Genomic DNA, 24,072 nt, shown 5'->3' on the forward strand with positions numbered 1-24,072 from the left:
GCGCTCTGGAGAGGGCTCCTGCTCCCTGCTCCAACCTCGCAGCTAAGGCTTCCTGGGCTGCCCACCGACCGGCTCCCAGGCCGCTCAGCCCCAGACATGCCCAGACTTCCAGGGACAAAGGGGGACCCTGCTGCCCTGAGAAAGAGGGCTGCACAGTGACCTCCATAACAGCAGTGGCTGCCACCGGCTGAGCCCTTCTCTGTGCCAAGGGTCACAGCAGGCCTCAGGTGACTGAAAACAGGCTCCTGTACAAGGGGGAGTTAAAGAGGCCAGACTCCTGTTCCTCTAACCGCTCTCTGTTCTGTTTTGTTTTGTTATTTTTTCCCCAGTGTCATTTCATGTCGGGGGCAGAAACTGCCCCCAAGCCCTGCACCCGTGGGACCCGCAGAGCCAGAATGGGGACATGCATGTGTCCGCCAGGGCTCGCTCGCAGGACAGGGCCTCCTTCTCCTGCTTTGCCGCTGCTCCTGCGAGTTAACTGGACCCACAGGGCTCCTGGAAGTGGTCACTAAGTTCACCCCACACCCCAGAGTCGGCCTCTGCCCTCGAACCTGGACACAGGTGCTCTCCTGGAGACATGGCAAGGCCCTGTCTCAAACTAAAACTGGAGAAGGGCTGGGGTGCGGCTCCGTGGTCAAGCACCCCAATCCTCAGAACTGAAAAAGAAAACAAGAAAAAATGGAAGTGTACCCCCAAACACAGCAGAACCTCAGCCGCCTGAGGGGAGGCATCATCCAAGTGGAAGCAGGCTGCATCGCGGACGGTGACCAGTGGAAAATGCCATTCCCGCTCCAGGGAGCTCGACTTAGGAGACCCTAGAACGTCCAGCAGAGCCGCTGGGTCCCCAGCTTGGCCCTCTGGGGAACTTCAGGAGGCATGGCCCTGTGGGAGGCTTTGAGAGGTGTGTCTTTGCAGGGGATTGCAGGACCCCAGACTCTTCCTCTTTTTCTCCCTTTTGCTGCCCAGCCAAGGTGCAGCCTCACGTCCTTCCGTGAGCTGCCTCCACAGTCCCAAAACGAGGGGCCAACTGCGAACTGAAACCTTCAAAACTCTGAGTCAAAGGAAACTTTTTCTCTTTATAAACTGATTATTCTAGGCATTTGTTACAGTAATGGAAGGGCCGTCCACACCACACTTCATTTTAAGAAGTGTCAAACTGAAAATCTGAAGTATTCAGGAATTACTAGACCCCAAATCTATCTCAAGAAACCAAGGCCTCAGAGAGGTTCAGTAACTCGCCCAAGAGTACACAGCCAGTAAGAGGGTGACTCAAAATCAGCCTGTCTCCAAAGCCTAAGTGCTTTCCAGTACAACCCGTGAGGACATGGGTTCACTGTGGCCTCCAGAGAGTGGCCGCTGATGACCTGGAAGCGCTGGCCCCCCTTGGATCCATGTAGGCGTGGCTTTGAAGAACACATTCCCAACTGGGGCCGGATCTCTGTCCCCTAAGTGGCGTGAGCTGGTTCACGGGAAGATTCTCCAGGGCAGAAGCCAGAGCCCAGGCCAGTACAGAGAACCGGGGACAGACCCCTTTTCTCGAAACAGCCCCGATTCTGTGAAAGTGGAACCGTTTCAGAAAACCCAGGCTGAGCCCGGCTTCATGGGTTTGCCCAGAAAGAAGAGGATCTTCCGGGAAGGGCGACCGCGAGATGGCTGCCCGGGGGACAGCAGGGGCTGGCCAGGAGGCAGGGGGAGCCGGTGACCACCCGCCAGAGCCCCAGCACTTTCTCCAAACCAGGGGCGCTCTGTGGGGGTTGGCGGGGGGGCGGGGTGGCCAGTGAGGCCCAGAGGCAGGAAGGACAGAGCGGAGAGCCCAGCGGGCCACGCAGGGGCCCCGGGTCCTGCTCTAAATGCAACAGGAGCGGACCTCGTCTGGAGGGTCTGGCTGGGTGGGCTGTGGGCAGGGCCCTGGCTGCTGCGTGGGCAAGTGCCTGGGCAGCCGCAGTGACCAGAGAGGCCCGAGCCTGGAGCAGGGTGGCGGCGGGCGCGGCGGGCAGTGGGGGAGCGGCGAGGTCCAGTCCTCCGCTGCGGCCTGATCAGGGGTGTCCAGAGGAGAATCGAGGGCGGGGCCAGCGCGACTCCGAGCTCACAGGTGCCCTGGACAGAGACGAGGGCAGCCGCCAAGGGCACTGAGCAGGATTAGCCCTGCCTGCTCCCAGGGCCCCACCACCCGAGGAGGTCGGCCTCGCTCTGGCCCCCTCTTGCCACTCCTGACCCCTCACCGCTCCCCGGGCCACGGGGCTCTGGTCCCCCGTGCCCCAGAACACCGACACTCGGCTCTCAGCAAACCCTGCCTCCCGTATTAGTCCCCTTCAGAGCCAGTCTTCACCTGCATCCCCCTGTGCACGAGCGCCGTCCTCGCAGGGGGGACGCCTGCTGGCCTGCCTCTCCCTCCACTGCCCTCCGTTCCCAGAATTCCATGCAGGCCTTTCTGTTCCTCCGGGACACCAGACCTCGGGGCCTTTGCACCTGCTGTCCCCACCCCTAGGACACTGTCCCCTCCTCCTGCTCCCCGAGTTCATCCATGGCTTCCATGGGGTCCCCTCCCTGGTGGTCTGGCGCATGCCGACCCCCACCCCCATCCACCATTTTCCGTTTCACCCCCTGCCCAGCGTCACGGCCACAATGGCCTTACTTACCTACTGTTCCACTCTGTGTCCCCCGTGGGACGCACACTCAGTTCCAGGCTGTGGGAAAAGGGCTTCGTCTGACCCCGCCCTCCTCCTCCCAGCATCCTCCCAGGCCAGCACCACGTCCCTCTGAGCCCTGGTCTGCCCTGTGAGAAAAGGAAACAGAAACCGTCCTGTACTGGGTGGCTGTGGGGGACAGGTCTGACCAAGGCTGCAGAGCACACAGTAGGTGCAGAGCACACAGTAGGTGTTCACTCACACGGGCTGGTTCTTGGGCTGATCCCTGTGCAGCCCTGGATGACAGTTCTGCTGCCTGCTCTCCTGCCCCTCCCTGGCCCTCCAGCTCCACCCGCCCAGGCCTCCCTTCTCAGGGAGGAAGCAGGGTCCACTCCGTTCCCGGCAAGTGGCCCGCGCACAGCAGGACTGGACACAGGCTCCTCGCCCACAACAGTTCCACGTTTCTGATCTGGGGGTCGGGGGACACACCCCCCTGTGGTGGCCCTGGGTCCTGCCTGGCTCCCGGGGACACGGGCCTCTTCTCCCTGCAGCCAGGCGCCTCCTGGGAGTCCTCATCCCCCCTGGCCGGGCTGCACAGAGGGAGCTGGGACCCAGGGGGAGGGACTGGGTGAAGTCGGTCAGCAGCACCCGATGGCCCTGCGCAGAGGAGGGGCTGGCCAGCAGGTGGCTGAGGGGACACCTCCAGGGAGTCCACTGAGCTCTTGTGGTGGATGGAGGATGCCGAGGCTGGGCTCCCCCTGCACATGGTCCTGGTCAGGTCACGGTCATGTGGGGTCCCGGTCAGGGTCATGTGGTGAGCGGGGAACTGTTGACCAGACCTCTGGAGCTCCGGAGCCGCAGGCCAGGTCACAGCTGCATGGCCCCCCGGGACCAGGGACAAAGTGAGAAAGTGAATGGGTAGAGTTTAATGCAGCCTTGTGGGTGGGGGGGCAGGACGGACAGGCTGGGGGGGACAGCAACCTCAGGCAGGGAGGAGCTGAGGGACCAAGGAGGGCAGAGGCCACCCAGGGAGGCACCCTGGTCTCCAAGAGCAGGGGCGGGGCATGGGAGGGCTGCCCGGGGAGGCCGCTCTCAGACATGCCTCTGCAGGGTCCCTTTGAAGCCCTGATCCCATTTCTGGGAACCTCCTGAGGAGGTCCCCCTCCCCCACCAGGCTGAGCCGCCAAGCAGTGGCTTTGTGTTCTGGGGACCACACGCAGTCCCCAGACAGGCAGGGCGGCACCTGGACCTGGGAGCATGGTGGAGGGCTGGGAGCCGCGGAGGGCACCTGGGTGGCCAGGCCCAGGCTGCTGCGTTAGTCCTCCGGAGCCTGTTCTGGGCCCAGGGTCAGAACCTGCACCTTCCAGAGCAAGACCCAGGGCAAAACAGGAGGAGTGCAGGCCAGAGGCTCAGGGGGACTCACAGGAGTGCAGGCCAGAGGCTCAGGGGGACTTACAGGAGCGCAGGCCAGAGGGCGGGGCTCACAGGAGTGCAGGCCAGAGGCCCAGGGGGACTTACAGGAGCACAGGCCAGAGGCCCGGCAGGGCTTCCCAGCCCAGTGGCCACCTGGTCCCAGGCCTGGAGTAGGCTGGTGTGCAGCACACTGGGGACCCCCAGGTGGCCACGCTGCACTGCCTGGTTGAGGCCACACAGCAAGCCGGGTGACTGTCATAGTGCTGTGTTCACAGTAACAAGGCGCTCGCCAGCGTCCACCCCTCCAATCACTGTGCTGTTCACAGAGGGAAATGCAGGTGACCCGAGCCCGGCACGGTCAGAACAAAGTCGGGGCACAGAGAGGTGAGCCTCGCAGTCCTGATTCCAAAGCCCCAATTAACTGAAACCTGAATCTTTCAGAGAACGGGCATATAGGGCAGGCTGTCCTCCAGCAAGCCAGGTGGACAAAGCAGGCACTTTTCTTCCTTCTTTGGAAGAAAAAAACCCAGTAAGAATGCACGCACACGGGTGAGGTGGTGCAGGCCTGTGATCCAGCCACTTGGGAGGCTGAGGCAGGAGGACAGCAAGTTTGAGGCCAGACTCGGCAATTTAGCACATTTAGCAAGAACCTTAGCAACTGGAGACCCTGTCTCAAATAAAAAATAAAAAGGGCTGGGGACGAGGGTGGGTGTAGAGCACCTTGGGTTCCACCCCCAGGACCAAGAGGGAAAAAAGAGGAGGAGGAGGAGGAGGAGGAGGAGGAGGAGGAGGAGGAGGAGGAGGAGGAGGAGGAGGAGGAGGAGGAGGAGGAAGGAGAAGGAGAAGGAGAAGGAGAAGAAGAATGCACCCCAAGATGGACACGGAACCCCAGCACCCAGTCCTCACCAGGCTGACCACACCTCAGCCCAGACCCCCGCTGTGCCCTGCGTGGGCAGCTCTGTGTTCCTGTGTGTGCGTGTGTGTGTGCGTGTGTGTGTTCCTCTGTGTGTGTTGTGTGTGTGTTCCTGTGTGTTCCTGTGCGTGTGTGCATGTGTGTGTGCGTGTTCCTGTGTGTGGTTGGTTTTGTTACTAAGTAGCTAAGATCGGGCAAGGTTGGCCTTCAACTTGGGGTCCTCCTGCCCTGGTCTCCCAGCTCTGGGATCTGGGAGGGTGCCACCCGGGAGGTGTCCTTTTTCGCTCTGGGGACGGAACCCAGGGGTCTTAGCCACAGAGCCACGTCCCCAGCCCTTTTCATATTTTTACTTAGGGACAGGCGCCAGGGCATGTGTGCTGTGTCCCCTGGGGGGGGGGGGCGTGTGGCCAGCGAGGCGCTGTGGGTCAGGTGCCCTGGCTCCCTGCCCACAGCGGGCTCCACCCACCGCGCCTCGCAGGGCACAGCTGGGCGGCCAGGCTCTGCCCTTGGCAGCTACGGGGCGTTTCTTATCTGCTCCTGGGACAGGGACACCCTGAGGACTCGGTGCCCAGGCCTGGCGGGGCGGCAGGGGGGCTGGCAGCGAGGGCCGGCAAGGGCCACCCTTCCGAGAACGTGACAGTGAAAGGGCAGCTCCGCGAACCGGGTCCTGGCCGGGGCCGCTCTTCCCGAGCCCCGAGGTCCCAGGGTGACGCCCCGCATCCCTGTCCCCATCGCCCCTGGACGAGGGCCTGGAAGACAGCGGCAGCTTCCTGGTGTGTCCCAACGGGAAGGGACAGTCTGGGCCACCCCCATGTGACCGTGGGTCCCGCCGGCCTGGTGCCCACCTCCCGGGGGCGGGAACTTATCTTCCACTTACGGAGCGTGAGCGGGTGCCAAGGACCGTCCTAGCACAGGGGAACTTTGGCTCCCAGAGTCCCCGGTGCCATCCTGAGGTGGGCACTCTCACACACTGTCACCAGGGGCCGAGGCCGGGCAGGTCCAGCACCGAGCGGCAGAGCCGGTCCCCTCCACAAGGCTCTGGGCAGTGGCCCTCGTGGGTGGCACATCGCAGCATCCCCGGGGCTTGAGAAAATGCCCCGAGCTGGCCCTGGGCTCCTGCCCCCCGAGGCCTGCACTTCCAGAGCTCAGGTGACGCCAGCCGCGTTCAGGACACCTGCACCAGTGAGCGGTCCGTCCCCAGGACGCTCTTCACCTGGCGACACTCTCTGCTCCCAGTCAACAACCGCCCGGTTCCTTTCCCTCCAGCCCTCGCGCCCTCGTGTGAGTGGGACCACGCGGTTCTGTCTCCCTGTGGCTGGCGGGTCCCTCAGCACGAAGTCCTCAGAGTTCACCCTCGTGGTGACGGGTGTCAGGATCCACTTCTTTTTTTGATTGATTTTCGTTTTATCATTTGTGAAGCCCATGGGGACTCGATCGGCCACCACAGCTCCATGCCAGCGGACTTACCGGGATGCCGGGATGGAACTCAGCCCACGCCGGCCGGGCAGGTGCCCCTCCACCGAGCCGCCGCCCGGCCCACAGGCTCTTCTTTTTTAAAGGCTGAATCATATTCCATCGGGTGCTATCTTAGTTGTTGGGGCTGCCAAGCACAAAACACCGCGGACGGGGAGCCTATAAATAGCAGGTGTTCGTGCCTCGGAGTTCTGGGTAAGACGCCCAAGGCCAGGTGCCCGCGGGTCTGGCCCTGGCGGGGCTCCGGGTTCACAGACAGCTCCTTCCAGAAGGGCACCCACCCACTGAGGACAGTCTGCCCCATGACCCGGCCACCTCCCAACGACCCACCCTGATATGCCAGGGCCCTGGGGCTAAGGGATCACATGAGCTTGGGGTGACACCGACGTTCAGAGCGTAGCCTGCGTGTGCACCCACCCAGCTCCTTCCCGCTGTCTGTCCCGCTCACCCACAAACACGGGGTGGCACAGGGCAGCTGGACGGAGGTGCTGGCCTTGGGACCTCGGGGGGGATTGAAGGCCTCGGGGCCCTCTGAGGAGGTGGAGGGCTGATGCACGGACGGCAGGGGCCTGGCGCGAGGTGGCCTTTGCTCAGCGTCAGCTATTGCCACTATTGTCACATCACCACCCCCAGGTGGCCCGGGCACTCTTCCCCAGACCCCGAGGGGGCTGCGCGCTCCCCAGGGCAGTGCTTCTCAGAAGCTGGGCCGCGGCCCCTGGCCCCCCGAGGAGCCTTGAAGTATCCCAAGCTGCGCGGGCGCCTTCGTCTCCAGGCAGGGGCGGCGCAACCGGGGTCCAGCTCTCAGGAGGACGGAGCCCTCGGGAAGGCCGTGGGCTTCCGGGGCCACTTAACGTGGGCGTTGGACTTTCGTTTGTCCCTCTCTAACCCCGGCTCACCCGCTCTGGGCCCCCAGCCACCCGGGGAGAAAGCTGCTCCCTTGGTGGGTCCAGTGTCCCCAGGGCCCGGGGCTCAGCAGTCCCCTAAACTCCCTGCAGACTTCAGCCCGCAGCTGTGTGGACAGAGGCTCCACGGTGCCCAGCAGCTCCCGGAGCTGTCCCGGGCCAGCTGCAGTCCCCCGGCCAGGCCCCGGACACTCTGTACCCGCTGCCTCCTACTGGGGCCCGGGAACCTGGGCTCTCAGGGGTGGGCGGGCCAGGGCCCCCTCCCCCACTCACCTGCAGCTCTGCTCCCGGCAGGGCCCCAGGCTTTCTCACCTGGGAATTAGTGAAGGGACACCTGCGGGTGACACATGGCCCACGTCACCCGTGGCGAGGGGTTCTTACCCACGCAGAGTGCTGTGACCAGGACAGGACCCACGCTCCGGACATCTTCACCCTCCAAAGACACCTCGTGCACCTCTGGTCCCTCCCCAGCCCAGGCCACCGTGATCCGGCTGTCCCTGGGTCTCCCGAGCGTCCACTCTGAGGTCTCTGGGGCTGGTTCCTTCTGGTGGCGGATGTCTCCAGGGCCCATCCCCATTAGGTCTGCACAAGACATGAATGAGGTGCTAACTGTCTACCTGGCACCGCGAGATCCAAGTGGCCACCTCCCCCTCCTGTGGCTTAGTGTCCCTCATGGGCACAGTGGCCAGACGACACTCAATACCAAGTGCTTAGTCTTCTCACGGAGACGCTGGGGGACACCATGGGACCCTGTCCCCAGGGAAAGACTTTCCTGGGGACCGTGGTCTGCCGTCAACTTCAGGGGTCCTCCCCACGTCTGAGCCCCGTTCACTGACCGCCAGGGAAAGCTCGTCTTCAAGAGCGCGGTGTCACTCACGCGGCAAGCCTGGTGGAGCTGGGAGGGACGCGCTGCCCTGCGCTCAGATGGAGGGACTGACGCCCGTCTGTCCATGAGGCAGAGGTGGCCAGCAGAGGCCCAGGGGCTGGGCGGGGAAGGCAGGCCTGCCACAGTTGGACTGAGCAGAGAAGGGCCAGCCAGTTCCTGCACCTTCCGGCAGAGGGGACAGTCCCCAGCACAGGTCCGGAGGCCACCATGAGGTTTCTGTCCCGGGAACTGGAACCGAGGCTGGGCGCTGAGACCACGGCTCGAGAGGGTACCTGCGACCAGGGGCGCAGCTGGGGTTCAGCAGGGGCCTCGGTGCAGCCAGGCCTGCAGCCGGGGTTGGCCCCGAGCGTTGCCACAGAAACGCTGCTGCGCCCGTCCTGTGTGACCCCTCTCCTGTCCCCAGGTCCCCAACCCTGCCCTCTCATGGCCTGTGGCTCCTCCCTCTTACCTGCACGCCCTGAGGGGGCCCGTGGAGACTTGCCCAGGTGCCTTCCTTGCACACGGGTCTCTGCCATGTGATGGCTCAGGATCCCAGATGTGCACGAGTCGCGACCCCACAGTCCTCCAAGAGGAGGCAGGTCAGGGGCGGTGGGGGGTCCTCAGGGAGACGGGCAGAGGCGAGGGGGAGGCCTCGGGACCACTGGTCCCAAGAAGCTCCTGGAAGGGAGGGACGGGCCGGAATGGGTCTCCCCAGGTTCTCACCAGGACCAGCCCTGCCTGCCACAGGCCTCTCAAACTGGGAGACCGTAAGGCTGCTGTCTGGGCCACCAGGTGGCCTGCTTTGTTACCCCGACCCACACTGGCAGCTCGGGGTTCCTCTTTTATATTGGTTTGGGGAAGGAGATCAAGCGCTTCTGGGGACTCCGGCTGGGCCTGCCTGGTTTCCCTGCACCACTTACTGTGTGTCCTCGGGCGTTCATGGGCGTCTCTGGGCTTGTCTCCTCATCTGTGTCGTGAGGAGGCGGCTGGTGGAAAAGGACTGGTAGATGCTGAGCGGGGAGGGTCCTGATCCCCAGGTGGCTGCTTCCTTCCTTCTGCGGGGTTCTTGGACCCAGAGCTGGGCTGGTGGTGGGGCCACAGTGGGCCCCAACAGGGTGCTGGTGCTCCCCTCCCTGGTCAGCCAGAAAACAAGCACGGCCTCCGGCCAGGCCCGGGCCTGCCCAGCCTCCCAGGCTGCGGGTCTTAGAGAAACCAGGCTTCGGGGCACCCGGAGGAGCTGGGGAGTGGAGCCCGCTGCCTCTGCACCAGGTCCCCAGGAGAATCGGAAGGACCTCAGGCCTGCGTCCCCCAGTGGCCCTCCCCTGGGGGAGGTCAGTTCACTTCCCTCAGCCCCGGCTGTCCCTCTGAGAAACGGGGACTTCCATTTGGGGACGAGAGTGCCAGCTCTGGCCGGGCGCGGTGACACATGCCTGGGATCCCAGTGGCTCAGGAGGCTGAGGCCGGAGGACGGCGAGTTCAAAGCCGGCTCAGCCATGTGAGGCGCTCGGCCGCTCAGTGAGACCCTGACTCTAACACAGGCTGGGGAGGTGCTCAGCACCCGGTGTCCCCGAGTTCAACCCTGGTGTCAAGTAAAGAGAGGAATGTCAGCTCTCGGGCTGCCTGACCGTTCCCTTCAGGTTGGGGACAGTGGCGCCAACCCGAGGGCTTCTCCTGGGTGGCAGACCCTGGTTCAGAGACAGGCTGGGACGGTGACGTTCCCTAAGCCCAGGGACCCCTGCGGCCCGGCCTGGGGTTCTGCACTTCCACAGGCATCGGAGGTCTGAGCCCGGCCCTGGGGACCTGGTGGCTTTCGCTGCTCTTCTGTAACCACAGAGCTGTTACCGTCCCCCAGGACCTGGGCTGGCGTCTCGGCAGCCCGGTCCCCTCCCTCTGATGGGCTCGTCCTGTGGCAGATGAAGACGCTCACTGCGGGGCTCTCCTGTGGGACCCCCGCGTCCCCGCAGAGGGCACACCCGTCCCCGCAGAGGGCACCCCGTCCCCGCAGAGGGCACACCCGTCCCTCACGCACACCGGGCAGAGGAAGGGCTTTCAGTCCCCTTTTGCAGATTGGGAGATGAGGTCCCAGCCTGGAGTGAGTCCCCGCAGAGGGCACCAGGCGCGGGCAGTGTGTCCCTGGGCCACCGCCTCCCAGGCCCCTCCTCCGCCTGGCCCAGCCCCCTCTGGAGGGGCCAGCTGCACGCGGCCAGCTGCAGGACCGCAGACCCGCGGCGGTGGGGAAACTGCAAATGAGCCCAGCTGTCGGCTGGTTTCTGTTTCCCGTCAACCAAGTGCCTTACCGCCCGTCGCTGTGCCACCGGGTCAGCCACCCGCGGTTCTTCTTGGGGACTCACATTTACATAGTGAAGTACGCGACGGCACCAATTTTAACTGTGTGGCTTTTAACACAAACTTATTTACTAACCAAATCAAGATCACGTGCGCCGGGCCGCCCCAGTCCCTTCCCAGGCCACAGACGTCCCTGTCCCCTGTTCTTCAGCTGCACCCCCAGATGCTCAGCAAGGGCCGTGGGTGGGCGTTTCCACCCTGAAGACCGCTGAGGCGCGGCGTCTGCTCCCCATGGGCCCCAGGACAGAGCCATCCGGATGCTGTGTGTGTCAGTCACAGATGAAGCCCACGACAGATCTTCAATAGTTTTTTTTTTAATTGCTTATAAAGTGACAGTCACAGGGTCCTTGCCCGTCACCCAGCACACGTGGCTGAGTCGTGCGCGCCATGTGGGGAGCAAGCGGGGGTCCTCTGGTCTGGGTGCCCCATCTGCCCCCCCTCCCCGGGACCACTTAGGAAGAGTCTGTGCCCGCGTTCCTGAGGGGCGGGCGGGGGCGGGGGCCAGCTTTTTCTCTTGGGTAATACCCAGGAGCAGGACTCACTTTGTAAGAAACTGGACGGGCCTCTCCTCCCTGGACGGCAGGCCTGGCTCCACGTCAGAGCGAGCTGCCGAACCCCGTGGACCTCATCGAACACTTGCTCTAAAAAACGTGTTTTTGGTATAAAGGTTCTTTGGGGGAGTCGGGCGCGGTGGCCCACATCTGTGACCCCAGTGTTTGGGAGGCTGAGGCAGGAGGATCACGGGTTCAAAGCCAGCCTCAGCAAAGTGAGGCCCTAAGCAGCTCAGTGAGGCCCTGTCTCTAAATATCATACAAAATAGGGCTGGGGACGTGGCTCAGGGGTCAACTGTCCCTGAGTTCAATCCCCGGACCCTCCCCAAAAAACAAAAGATACTTTGGGGGAGACTTTTCTAACTTTGCTTTTGGACGTTAGCGGGCTCTGAGTACCCCCCGCCAGGGCTGGAGTTCTCACAGTGTCCCTTGGGCAGGAGACAAAGGAGACACCAAACCCGCCAACTGTCTCTCGGTTTGAGCAAAATGTTGATGGGTGACCCGTGTGGCCACCCTTCCCTCCTCCTGGGCTCTGCAGGCTCCTAGTCACCCCTCCAAACTCGACTCCAAGACACCGCCAAGAAGTCCTCTGGTCCCAGGTGACCTCCGCCTCCCTCCCGAGGCCACGGCCTGAGACACGCCCCTGCAGAGGGCAGCCTGGGTGCCCTTGTCCAGGGAGTGCACTTTGCAGAGGGCAGGGTCCCGCTCCGTGGCTCCGTGGGTGCCTACGTGACGTGGAGGGCTCTGTTTGCCGACTGACTTTTCCAGGATTCTTTGTACATCAGGTGCTTTCGCCCAGAACGACAGAGCTGGACGGCGGAGGGGCTGGCCCGTCTTGGACCCGAGGAGTGGGTGCTGGACACAAAGCTCTCTCTTCCCCCCCTCCTCCCCCGGGAGCCGCCTGATGACATCTGGGTGGAGGGGACCTGATCACCCCAGGGGAGGAGAGGGCACTGGTGACCGGGAAGGGGGCGCCTCTGGCCCTGCCTGGGCAGGGATGTGGCCGGGAGCAGACACAGGGTCCGGCAAAACAGCCTGCAAGGACCTAAACAGGCCTCCCCAGGAGGGTGTGCTAAAGACCAGGGGGAGGAGGAACCCCAGAAGAGAGGCCAGGGCGGCCTCCGAGGAGCCAGAGACCCGCCTGGCAGGAAGCCGTCAGCGGGGCAGAACCAGGCCTAGAGCCAGAACTGCAGACAGTGGAAACGGCTGGTGCAAAGGCCCCGAGGTAGAAATGCCTGTGAGCTGGGAAATGGCAGATGGCCCTCAGGACCCCAGGAGCAGAAGTGTCTCAGGAAGAGAGAAGGCTCGGCCCCAGGGAGCCGTGGGCGTCCCAGAGTGAGCTCCTGGAGGCAGCCCAGGGGGCCAAGGGCCTCCGCTCCGTGGGGTGGAGGAGAGAAGGGCCAATGGCGGGCCAGCTCCGTCGCTCTCTCAGGGCTCGCTCTCTCTGGCTCCCTCCTTCCCAGGCACCTCCGCTCGCCTGGGCCTCTGCGTAGGGTTGGGCTGTGGGAGGGTCTGCTCCCTGCTCTGTCCAGCACCAGCTGACCGCTGGTCGACACGTGGAGTGGGGGTCGGCTGAGATCGGGCCCTGCCCCGGCCAGCTCTCAGAGACGGACAGATCCAAGTCCTCCCTCTGACTAGGAGGCCACTTGGGAGCGCCCGCTGCACCAGGGCCGGCCGTGTGCACACGGCACCCACCCCTCCAGTGGGCAGTGGGAAGCAGCTGCCCGGCTGCAGGCCAGGAGTCTCCCCCTGGTGTGTCCCTGCCCATGTCCCGTCTGAGACGTCTCTGCCTCGCTCTTCCTGACAGCAGAGGGGCACGCCCACTCCCCTTCCCCTCTCTGCCCTCGAGCAGGTGGCCGTGTGGGTGACCACTGTGACGTCACAGGTGTGGCGGTGGGCGGGGAGGGGTCAGGACGTGCCATGTGACTGCCCCTCCAGGGCTGTGGGGCAGAGCGGGGGTCCTCTTGGGATCCGGCAGGGGAAGCTGGCGGGGTCTGGTGACCGTACCCACCGGGACAGGGTGGCCAGGGGGTGTGTCTGTCTAGAAATCACGGGAAAAGGACCCTGAGAGGGGGCTGTGGCTGCTTCTGCACACTGGTCCCATGTCAGCCCTAGGGTGGCCCCAGGAGGTCCCTCTCCTGGGGGGGAGGGGGGCAGATAACAGAACATCCCAGAGTGGCGAGGGCTGGGCCAGCCAGGGGACCGCGCGCCGACCCCGTGAGAGGCCAGAGGCTGGTCAGCTCCAGGGCCGCCCCTCCTGGTGCCCCCACGGCCGCTGCGTTCCACTGTTAAGCCTGTCCCTCTGCCCAGTGCCGACGCGTGACACTCAGGACCTGGTAGAAGCTGCAGGTGCCGGGCCCCCAACAGCTGTGTAGGGCAGGGCCGCCCGGGACAGCGGGCACCCACAGCTCCTGCCACCTTGGCGCCCTCCCCTCCAGTGTCACCTCAACTCTGGGCCTGGGGATTCTGAAGCCCTGGAGAGTGACATTTCTAATCCTTGGGTGCCCGTGGCCTCTTGAACATGTTTAGGAATTTAAATGCTATTCTGTCATTCTTCATTTCCAGAGAAGCCATGTTCAGTGCACTTTGTGTTTAATCTGGATCAATGTGTTTGAGGTTGCCCTGAATGGGTTTGAATGGAGCTTCCTGGTCTGAGACCCTGTGGGTCACCCTGTGACAGCACCGCGGGGCTGGGGTGCGGCTCAGGGGGCGACAGCCACTGGGCCCTGGGGAGGCCCTGGTTCCATCCCCAGCTCAATCAGAAAATCGTGTGCGAGGACCGGGGACCAGGACGCCACTGGACCCAGTCGGTGAGGGAACATGGACTCTAACCTCCGGGGGCCAGCACAGCCCCCTCGGAACCTAGTGGGTTCCCCCCGCTGCAGGTGAGGGCCAGGAGCAGACTGCCCACCTGGTGTCCCCTCTGTCCTTCCTCAGCCCCACCTGAGGCCGGGAAAGGACCCCTCCCCCCTCTCCCTCCCTCCTGCCGGACAGCGGGCAGCGGGAGGCTGGGTTCCAGCAGGGCCGAGCTGGCCTGAGGTGCCCTCCCACTTATCAGGGAAGGGGACCGAGCAGCTCAGTTAGACAAAGGCCCGTGGGCAGCAGCGGGGCTGCAGGGGGGCCGCCCTAAACTGGGTGGTGGACAGCTGCCTGCTGGCTCCTCCCTGCTGCCTCCTCCCTGGACACCTTCAGGACCACAGGAGGACACCTGTGGTCGGTCACCCCCCCACACACTGTGCCCCCCTCTGGTGGCCCCAACTCTCAGTGGCTGCACTTGCACCCGAAGACTCAGGGGGACAGGGGAGGTGTCTGACCAAGCCCGGGGGCAGGTCCCCGGCCCACACCCGTCCTCGCCCACAGGCTTTGGCCCCGCGGCCTTTACTTTCTGGTGGAGGTGAAGTCCCCCGAGGAACTCCGCCTTCCCAGCCCACAGCCCCGTGGCCTCAGGGCTCCCCGGGCTGCGCCCACCACGGTGGCTCCCGACACCTCTGTCAGCCCAGGAGACCCTGCGCCCACAGAGCAGCTGTCCCGCCCGGTCACCCCCAGCCTGCCACGCAGGAGCAGCTCATCCCCCTCTCGGGGTGCCCTAGCGCTGGCCCCCAGGCCCCCAGGGTCCCCGTCCTGCGCCCATCTCACTCCTGCCCAACCAGGGGGCAGGAGGACACTGTCTGCTCCCTCCCTGACCCCAGGGCCCTTCCCAGAACCCAGCCCCAGCGGGACCCAGTGGGGATTGGCCAGTGGATGAGGAGCGGAGGCTGCCCTGATGCAGAGGTCACCCTGGGTCCCTGTGGCTGTGACCCGCAGGCCCGGGGGGGGGGGGGCTGCCCTCCCCGCCCCTGCCCATATATGGACGCGAGGCGGGAGCCCTGGTCTGTGAGGTGGCGGCCCCTCTGACCTCACAATGCCCAGGGGGGCCCTGGGTCTATAAGAGGAGCAGGCCGGGCCTGGCCCTCAGCCCACGAAGTTCCACCTGCTCACAGGTTGGCTGGCTCAGCCGCGGTGGTGCGCCTGCTCTGAGCCCGCGTAGCCCCAGTCTACCCTGGCCATGGCACGATACACATGCTGCCGCGTCCCATGCCGGAGCAGAGGCCGCCGCCGGAGACGAAGATGTCGCAGACGGAGGAGGCGTTGCTGCCGGAGGCGGAGAGCCTTAAGTAAGGGTGCAGCCCGGGGTGGGGGGCCGGGGCCGGGGCCGGGCCTCCCCTGACGCCTCTCTGTCCCCTAGGGTGCTGCCGCCGCACGTACACCCTGAGGTACAGAAGGTACTGAGACGGGCCGCGTGCGAGACCATGCAACTCCTGCCCAGGAATGTCACCAGACTTCAAGACCCTCCTGCCACCTCTTGGAAATGCCACCGTCCAGTGAAAACAGGAGCCTGCTGAGGAACAATGCCACCTGTCAATAAATGTCGAGAAATCATCCCACCCACCGTCTCATGGTCCTTGAGAGGGGCCTCGGGGCTGGGGAGGGCAGAGGCGGGGGGCGGGAGGGCGTCTCCCTGGGCCATCCGCCTCCCGGACCACCTCGACCGCCAACTCGGCAGAGCTCCGCGGCCAGGTCACGGAGCCCCTGACGCCCCGGGACTCCCAGCGCGTGCGGGGACATGAAACGGGCCCCTGCAGGAGTGTGTACCACGGGGTTCGGCAACTCCTGAGGGTGTCTCGGGGCCCCAGAGCCAGTCCAAGTGACAGCTTGAGCTCAAGATATGACCCCTGTGTGCGGGATGGTGGGGGAGGGCCCTGTCACAGTGCTGGCCCAGCGCCCGCCAGGCCCTGGGCTTGGGGACCAGCACCACCCACAAGAGAAGCCCGTGACCTCACAAAGTGCCACCTGGGTCCATTTCAGCCCAGAGGTGAGTCACAAGTCGGTCACCTGTCAGAAGCCCTCCAGATGAATATAAGGATGGCGTGTCCAGCTGGTGGGTTAGCAGGCTGGACTCCATCTGGTCCTCAGTGGCGCCACACAGGGGTACACCGTCACGGCCAAGGACGGGGCACTTGCCCACCGTGCTGCCTGGGCCACACTCCCTCAGGACACTGCCTGCCCCCGAGTTCCCACAGTGAGTGAGACGTGGAGATGGCCACAGGGGCTGGACACCTGGACCCAAGAGCGACCGGACTTGGACTTGGTCTGACAGGCTCCGTCACAGGCCGGGAAAGCCCAGCCCTCCGACCCCTGGACGCGCCCAGGGTGGTCCTCCCGTGGCACCTCATCAGCCACCGGAACTCAAGAGCAGTCCCCTGAAGGACAGGCCTGCCTGGCTCCCGGCATGTGAGCCCTCTGTGTGCCCAGCTCCGGGTCCTCGACTGACCCCGCGCGGCAGCGGCAGCCAGGCTGCTTCTGAAGACGCGCAGGGCTGCTCTGGTGACCCGGCCATGTCCCGGGAGGGTGGCAGGTGGACTTCCATTTTGACCCTCAAGCTCTAACTCTGGAGATTCCCAGCGAGCAGCACCTGGGGTGAGCTCTGGTCACTCGTGGTTTTACCAGGGCCCCAGGGGAGGCTGAGGGGACGGCCCTGCCCCTGGCCAGGGCTGCCCCGTTGAGCCCTCCGTCCTCTCATCGCTGCTGTCGACAGATGACCACAAAGTCCATGGCGTAGAAGAAGACAGGTCCATTATCTTAGTCCTGCAGGTCTGAGGGGAAAACAGAGCCGGGCCAGTCGCTGTGGTCCCAGCAACTTGGGAGGCTGAGGCAAGAGGACGGAGAGTTCCAAGCCAGTCTGGGCCGCCTAGCACGGCCCTGTCACAAAAGACAGACGGCCTGAGGACGTAGCTCAGTGGTAGGGCTGTCGAGTCCAGTCCCGTCCTGGCACCTACATGAGTAGAAAAGTCCCAAACGGGTCTTGAAGGCAGGTTTCAGGGGCTCACGGCAGGGTGCCGGCAGGAGGTTTGGGGAAGAGCCCTCTCCTTGCCTTTCCCAGGGGCCAGCGGCCACCTGCGCCCCTGGCTCACGGCCTCCCTCCCCGCTCTTCCTGCCTCCCTGAGGCCCCTGTGAGATGGCACTGGGCCCTCCCAGGTGATCCAGGAGAATGTCCCCACCCCGAGACCCTGGCTTTCACCACGTGTGCCAAGTCCCTTTAGCCCTGTGAGCGTCGGGGAGCAGGACCGGGCTCTGTGGGGAGGGTCCCACGGGACACACGTCACACAAACCCGTCACGCACCCAAAGGCCGCCAGGGGCCTCATTCCTACGGACAGGGCTTGGTGTCTGAGTTTGGTGCTGGACACTGAGTGCACCCTGGGCCTCCACAGGACCAGGTTGAGATTAACGGGAAACTGGGTATCGCCACGGAGGAGGAGACGGGACCTCCATCTCTGGCCCCGCACCAAAGACCTCCCTGACTCCTAGGAGGGCACGTGGGCTTCACTCCAGCTTCAGACGCGGCCAGTGACTTGGTCAGCGGGATCCTTCGAGCTCTGCCATCTTCGGCAGCAAATTAAAAAGCGCCCGAGGAGGGAGAGGATCTCTGTAGGTGCTCTTGTGACGGCAAGTGACCCAATTGATAAACGGGCCAACGAAACGCTTTTCAAAAGAAATACAAATGGCAAATAAATGTGTGAACGTCTGCACGGTGGGTGGGAGTGTAAATCAGTACGTCTGCTACGGAAATCGTATGGAGGGCCCTCGGAAGACCCAGCTGAGCCGGTCCTCGGTATCGACGCTGAAGAGTCAGCATTCGGCAGGGACACTCGCATTTCCATGTTCACAGCAGCAGAATTCACAACAGCCAAATGTGGCACCAGCCCGGTGTCCATCAGTGGACAAGATGGTCTGTGTACACAGTGGAGTTTTATTCAGCCATAAAGAATGTCAATGGAGGGAACGTGAGACCAGAAGGTCAAGGGTCACTATGTGGAAGGGGGAGAGGGAAAAGGAAACGGTGGAGGCAGGGAGGCTGGGGAGGAGTGGTCACCTCCGGGCATGCGGCCATTATGCAGTCATGTCATGCGACTGCATAACAGTGGCCACCTCAAGCCTGGGATCACAGCAGGACACTGAGGAGTGGCACCGGTGGAGGCTTGACTGGGACAGGAAAAGCCGTGGCTTTCTCGGGATCCGAGGGTCCTCTGGCTCCGGGGGACACACGTTACAGGCCAGGCAAGAGGCCACCTGGCCCCATCCCACCAGGTGTGCCGGGCAGTGGGCCCTGCCCTGAGTCGCCCTCACAGAGGGGGCTGGGCAGGGCCGCCAGGTCATAGTGGGGCCCCCTTTATATATGGGCCCTGAGAGCCCCACCCAGCAGACCAACAGCAACACCAAGAGCAGGCGGGCCCCAGCCCTCCTCCCGCCTCAACCAGCTGCAGCCTCAGCCCAGTTGCCCCGGGTCTGCCCCCGAGCCGCAGACGCCATGGTCCGATGCCGCGTGAGGAACCCCGGTGAGCGTCTGCAGCAGAGACCCAGGCAGGACACAGGATGTGAGGACCAGGAGCGGGAGCAGGAGCAGGGGCTGACCCCGGAGCCCGCCGAGGTCTTCGGGAGGACACAGAGAAGCTGCCAGTACAGGCGCAGGCCCTGCTCCCAGCGGAGGCTGCAGCGGATCCACAGGTGCCGCCAGTCCTGCCAGAGGCACCGCAGGCGCTGCAGGTGCCGGTACAGGCGGCGGTGCTGCCGCTGCTACCGAGGTGCGTGCCCACCCGCTGGCCCAGGCCGGCACCCACGGGCGCGAGGACGCGGCGCGGGGCGGGAGGCCGGGAGGGAGGAGCCTGCAGGGTCCAGGAACCGTCTTTTGTTTCCCCAAGTCTGCAGAAGAGTCAGGAGGAAGAGGAGGTGCAGGAGGCAGTAGTGACCCTCCCCAAGCCCCGTGGAAGCCGAGTCAGCTGCCCAAGGAACGTGAGGCCCTGACACCCCTCCTGGGCCGCACTGCCCCGAGCTGCCCAGGAGCCCACCAGCAGTCACCTGCTGAATAAAGACTGGTGCAACCCCAGCTGCCGGGTCTCCTTTGCGGATCAGGGAAGCCACCTGGCGCTGGTCACGGCCCCTCCTCCAGGAGGGCCCAGGGGGTCGGGGCGAGGCCCTGGGGTACCGTCCTCCTCTCAGGGTCTTGGAAGCCAGGAAGTCAACCTGACTGAAGGGCCACTGTGGAGCACGGTCCAGACAGAGTGGCCGGGTGACGTGAGCAGCAGAGGGCTGCAAGAGCCCGAGGTGGGAGGCAGGTCGGGTGTACTCCAGCAAGGACGAGGTAGAGCCGCAGCAGGGCTGGGCCAGGGCTGCGGTTCTGGTGGGAATTCGTCTGCCCGCCACTCCACGTGTCTGAAATCTGCCACCTTCTGACAGGGACACTAGCCCACCTAGATAAGTGACACAGTAGCTGTCACTGGCTCTCAGATTGAGGTGGACATCTCAGGGGGTCATTATGACAAGTCAGTGCTGGGGATGAAGTCCAGGGCCTCTTCCTACAAGGCCAGTAGCCCCTGGCCTTGACCTAGAGGTCCTCCCGCCTCAGCCTCCCTCGCAGCTGGCATCACAGGTGCCTGGCACCAGACCTAGCCAGACCCCTCCTCAGCGGTCCTGGCTCCTCCCACCCGCCACCCCGCCCTGCGTGAGACACTGGGGCCTGGGCATGAGTGGCACCGCCAGCGGGCAGTTGCCCTGTGTCCGCTGAGACCTGGGACCCCACAGAGCTTGGGCGCTGCCTTTCGGGATGTTGGAGGACACACTTTAACAGTCAGGAGGGGTTCTGTGTGTGCTGGGAACCGCGCCCGGCCACGGAGGCACAGCCCGGCCCTGTAAGGGGTGCAGTGTGGGGTGAACTTGAGGTAGACCGTGAGCCACTGCCACGTCAGCGGGTCAGGAAGCCCACCCACTGCCAGCCCCAAGGGGCAGCCTCTCTCCTGACCCTGTCTGCACACGATCCCCGGCTCTCGGCTGAGAGGGCAAGTGTCCAGGCCAACGAGGCCAGATGGGGTGGGTGGCACTGGACAGACCTCCCCCGGCCCAGCTGCCCGCTCTGCCTTGGGTGCTGGGTGGGGTGGGCTCCAGGGCCCCTTTGTGATGTCAGCACTCTGTCCGCCTCACAGCCCCTCCACCCCCCGGCCGCCTCCCTCCCTAGTCCAGAGACGGGCAGAGTGGACCATGGGTTCCCGATGTGCCAAGCTCAGCACGGGCCACGGCACCGGCCAGGGCACGGGCCACAGCCGGGGCCACGAGTCGTCCATGAAGAAGCTGGTGGCCTGCGTGAGCCAGGATAACTTCTCCCTGTCGTCAGAGGGTGAGGAGGAGGAGGAGGAGGAAGAGGAGGAGGAGGAGGAGGACGAGGAGGAGGAGCAACCCCCCGTGCAGGGCCAGCTGCTGCTGATGGAGCCTGAGAGGCAGGAGGGGAGCACCCAGGACAACCCGGGGGCCCCGCAGAGCCCCGAGGCCAAGCAGACGCACGCGTAACGCCAGAGGCCCAGAAGGTGCCCACCGCCACACTCCTCACCGCCAGATGTCCAGGAGGGGTGCCCGCCGCCGGCCCAGCGACAACCTCCAGAGAAGAGTCAATAAAATGTCTCCAAGGAACTCCCTGGTCCCCGGCTTCCCCCCAGGGCTCTGCACGCAGGGAGAGGGTGCAGGAGGCTGGCCGCGCGGGAGGCCAGCTCTGGGCACAGTGGCCTTGCTCCTGCCCAGTGGGTGGAGAGTGGGCGCCTGGGCTAGGAAGCCGTCTCAGCTTCCATCTCTGGGGCAGGGGGCCTCTTCCACACACTTGGGTGTCAGCCCCAGGGGATCAACGTCTCCCTGGTGGGACCCCGTTGGCCATTCTGAGCCTGGACAGCGTCGTCTGAAGGAGCCCTGGCTTGGGAGCCCAGCACGTGGGGTTCCAGTTTCTTTTCTGCTGTGTGGCCCCGCGCAGGTCACTGAGTGTCTCTGAGCCCCAGCCTGCCCCTGTCTGCTTCAGGTGAGGCTAAGAGCATGAACCACACAGGGGGGCCTGGGCCTGACGTGGTCGCGCGTCTGAGGCAGATATCGCCACCGGGCTCCTGGGGGCCCCCTCTGCCTCACGGGAGCGTCTGGCTCCTCTCGGCCCCTCTGTGGGAACCATCTGCGCCCCCGTCTTCACCCCCGGAGAGGGGCTGCCAGGCACAGGGAGCTCAGGGCCAAGCCTGAGGTCTGCTGCCCCCTGCCCCTGCCCACCCCCGCTCCCATCTGCTCTGCCGTTCCTGGGCGTCCGCCACCTGGCCACGAGGGCCCTGGTCAGGGGACAGGCTGGGGAGAGGGCATTTCCAGGGAAGCCCTGGGGTCTCTGAGGCCATGCTGAGGGCAGGCCAGGCCACCTATGACCTGCAGACGGCAGAGGCCGCAGTCCCCCGCCTCAGGCCTCTGAGCAGGTCTGTCCTGTTGCTCAGGCCCGTGAGTCCACCCGCAGGCCCAGGGGAGTCACCAGGCGCCAGCCACCAGGGGCCCTGAGAATGAAATGCAGGCTCCATCCTGAGGGGCAGCTCGGGGGCAGGGGTGGCTCCTGGCCCGAGGTCTGCGGAGCTACGGGAAGGGTGGAGGGCCTGGGCAGGAGGGGCGTCCTGACAGTGCTGGCCATCTCCACGGGGTGGGGAGTTGGCAGCGAGGAGCCGGGGGCCATGGGGGGGCAGAGACCCAGGAAGCCTTCCCAGGGCGGCCAGCACCCCCGTGAGGAGCCCCCGACCGTCCGCCTGCTCTCCCCAGAGAGACCCTTTTCCAACTGAGTCACACTGTCAGGTTCCGGGGCACGGATGGGGACAGAGATTCTGGGGGCCCCCATTCAGCCCACTACGCAGGGTCCCTGTGCTGCTCGAGGGCAAAGTGGCCCGGACAGGGTGGTCCAGGCCCCGAGGGCAGGAAGGGCCCGTGGACGCAATGGTTCTCTCGAGAAGCCACTGGACACTAAGAAGTCAACCTGGTAACAGCTCCGAGGGCAGCTGCTCGACGGAAGGGATCGAGTTGGGTGTGGGCAGCGGAGGTGCCAGGTGCACCTGGGCCGGGCCCTGCTGGAGAGGGCTGCCCGAGACCTGGGCGGGCCCTGGCCACCACGCCTGGCTCTGAGCCAACTGCCGGACCTCAACTCCCTCCGCTAATTCTTCCCGTGTCCCCTGTGACGTGTGGCAGTCGCCATCCCCAGTCTGCAAGGACAGGAAACTGGCACTCGACAGGTGAGCGTCCAGAGCTGCAGAGGACCAAGGAGCAGAGCCGGTGCAGACGCTGCTCAGTGTCCCCCAGGGTCACTGTGAAGGGCAGAGGGAACAACCGAGGGCCCAGAGCCGCCCCACGCGGGGGTGAAGCGCAGGGCAGGGGCTGTATCCCGGTGGGCCCCACCTCTGACCCTCTGTGGCCACCATCATCAGCCCAGCTGTGGGCTGCAGGGACTCTGACAGTGGGCCTGATGGCAGAGGAGGAGGAGGAGGCCTCTGTCCTGCGAGTGTGACCCCCAGGGACACCCAGAGGCCCAGCCCCCGCCGCCACGGGGCACCACGAACACTGTGCGCTGCCCCAGCCCCCAGGTGGCCCTCACTGTGGATGCTGCCCCAGGGAGAGAAAGGGCTTGAGAGGGAAGGTGAGCCTGAGAAAGGGGGTCCGCAGGGGCCCCAAGCGGGGGACAGAGGCGGAGCTCAGGGGGAGGCCCGGGGCCCAGAGGTGACGGGGCAGCCCCACTGGACCTCCAGGGGTGAGGTGGGGACTGCGGCCTCCCAGCCAGGGCACAGGAGCCACAGCAAGGGGGAGAGGAGAGAAGCCACGGGGCCGGCTGCCCAGCGCACGACGCACGGGTGGACTGGTCCTCTGGAGACACCGGAGGGGTGCTCAGGACAGCGGACAGCAGATCAGCCAGGCAGGAGCGTGAGCCGGCGCGAGGCTGGGGGACGAGGGCACAGATAAACCATGAGAAGCCGGCCGGGAGATGGGGGGGTCATCAAGGGACAGGCTGAAGGACAGGACCGTGTGTGCCTGTGAGTGGACGGACGGGTAAACTAGCTGAGGTGACGCGTGGGTTAGACTCCTGGGCTGGCGGCTTGGAGGAGTCGGGCGGGCACAGCTGCTGGATGTAGAGTTAGATGCTGGCTGGGCACTGGAGGGTGAGTTGCTGGGCTGGTCAGCTCGGCCACGGCTGGCGAGGCGGCCAATGACAGACCAGGGGAGTAGGCAGTGGGGCAGACGGTGCGCAGGCAGGCTGGCTGGACGAGGGGACACTGGAGGGACCACACGGAAGAGGAGATGGGCCAGCCGCAGCCAGGGGAGGATGTCCACCCGCCAACCCTGCAGGAGCGCGTTACTGTGGTGACTGGTCTGCGACACCAGTTGAAGCTCGTCCCCTGGACAAATGCCTCTGAGCCAGCACTTGACTCACTAACCAAGGGGCCGCGTATGTTTCAGGGCCCCAGATGGACGCACAAAGCAGGGAAGAGGTCATGCAGGGACCACAGGAGCGTAAGCCTGCCAAGTGTGGTCACTGAAGGCACCGCAGAGGAGAGCCGGGGGGGCATGTGCCTGGTCAAGGCTCCATCCCTCTCTCCCCCTGACCTGAAACCACATGCACACAGGAGGCGCCTCCAAACCCACCCAGCCCAGCGTGCACAGGGGTCCCCAACTGCATGCGCACGCCCCATACCTACGTCAGAACCCGTCCCCCGGACGCGCTCACAGACCCCAGCAGCAGGAGAGTCAGAAGGGGCCCGGGCTGCTGCAAACCCAGGAAACAGAAACCTGCTCAGTCCACCTCTGAGAGGGACCGGGATTCTGAAAGTGCCCACGGCCTCAATTAGGGGAGGCCCGAGGTGAAGTGAGGTTGGGAAATGGTGTGGTGCAGCCTGGCCTGCCGAGGGGTCACTCAGGGCACCCCTGCGCCCTGGGTTGGGTGGAGCAGGGGGAAACAGTCAGGAAAAGGGAGAGTGGACCTGGGTTGAGATGCCATCTGGGGTCTCATTCAGGAGGAAAAGCAGCTCAGCCCTGCAGCCTCTCAGACTCAGAGTCAAACCTCAGCTCCCCATTCCCTTGCTGGGTGACCCTAGGCCTCCCTTGACCTCTCTGAGCCTTAGGTGCTTT

The 24,072-nt window shown here is 64.8% G+C and overlaps 2 protein-coding genes and 1 long non-coding RNA gene across 4 annotated transcripts; 2 read left to right on the forward strand and 1 right to left on the reverse strand.

The window, feature by feature from the left end:
* Positions 1-1,785: 1,785 nt before the first annotated feature.
* On the reverse strand, positions 1,786-6,468 carry LOC308651674. Of its 2 annotated transcripts, none has more exons than XR_014022639.1 (3): positions 6,421-6,468; positions 2,640-2,776; positions 1,786-2,097 (listed from the first exon to the last, which is right to left on the reverse strand). It is a non-coding gene; the product is annotated as an uncharacterized lncRNA (long non-coding RNA). The 2 variants fall into 2 exon arrangements; XR_014022640.1 differs by lacking the exon at positions 6,421-6,468 and adding an exon at positions 2,890-2,979.
* An 8,667-nt stretch (positions 6,469-15,135) lies between these two features.
* Positions 15,136-15,359, forward strand: PRM1 (protamine 1; the record flags this gene model as incomplete). The annotated part of the gene is made up of 2 exons (XM_081300019.1): positions 15,136-15,244; positions 15,316-15,359. The coding sequence occupies 2 exons, from the start codon at positions 15,136-15,138 to the stop codon at positions 15,357-15,359; spliced, it is 153 nt and encodes a 50-aa protein (XP_081156145.1).
* A 2,603-nt stretch (positions 15,360-17,962) lies between these two features.
* On the forward strand, positions 17,963-22,478 carry PRM3 (protamine 3). The gene has a single exon (XM_081299086.1). The coding sequence runs from the start codon at positions 20,080-20,082 to the stop codon at positions 20,464-20,466; it is 387 nt and encodes a 128-aa protein (XP_081155212.1). The 5' UTR covers positions 17,963-20,079; the 3' UTR covers positions 20,467-22,478.
* Positions 22,479-24,072: the final 1,594 nt, after the last annotated feature.

Source organism: Spermophilus citellus, assembly GCF_964194105.1.
Source record: "Spermophilus citellus genome assembly, chromosome: 6".
NCBI classification, from domain to species: domain Eukaryota; kingdom Metazoa; phylum Chordata; class Mammalia; order Rodentia; family Sciuridae; genus Spermophilus; species Spermophilus citellus.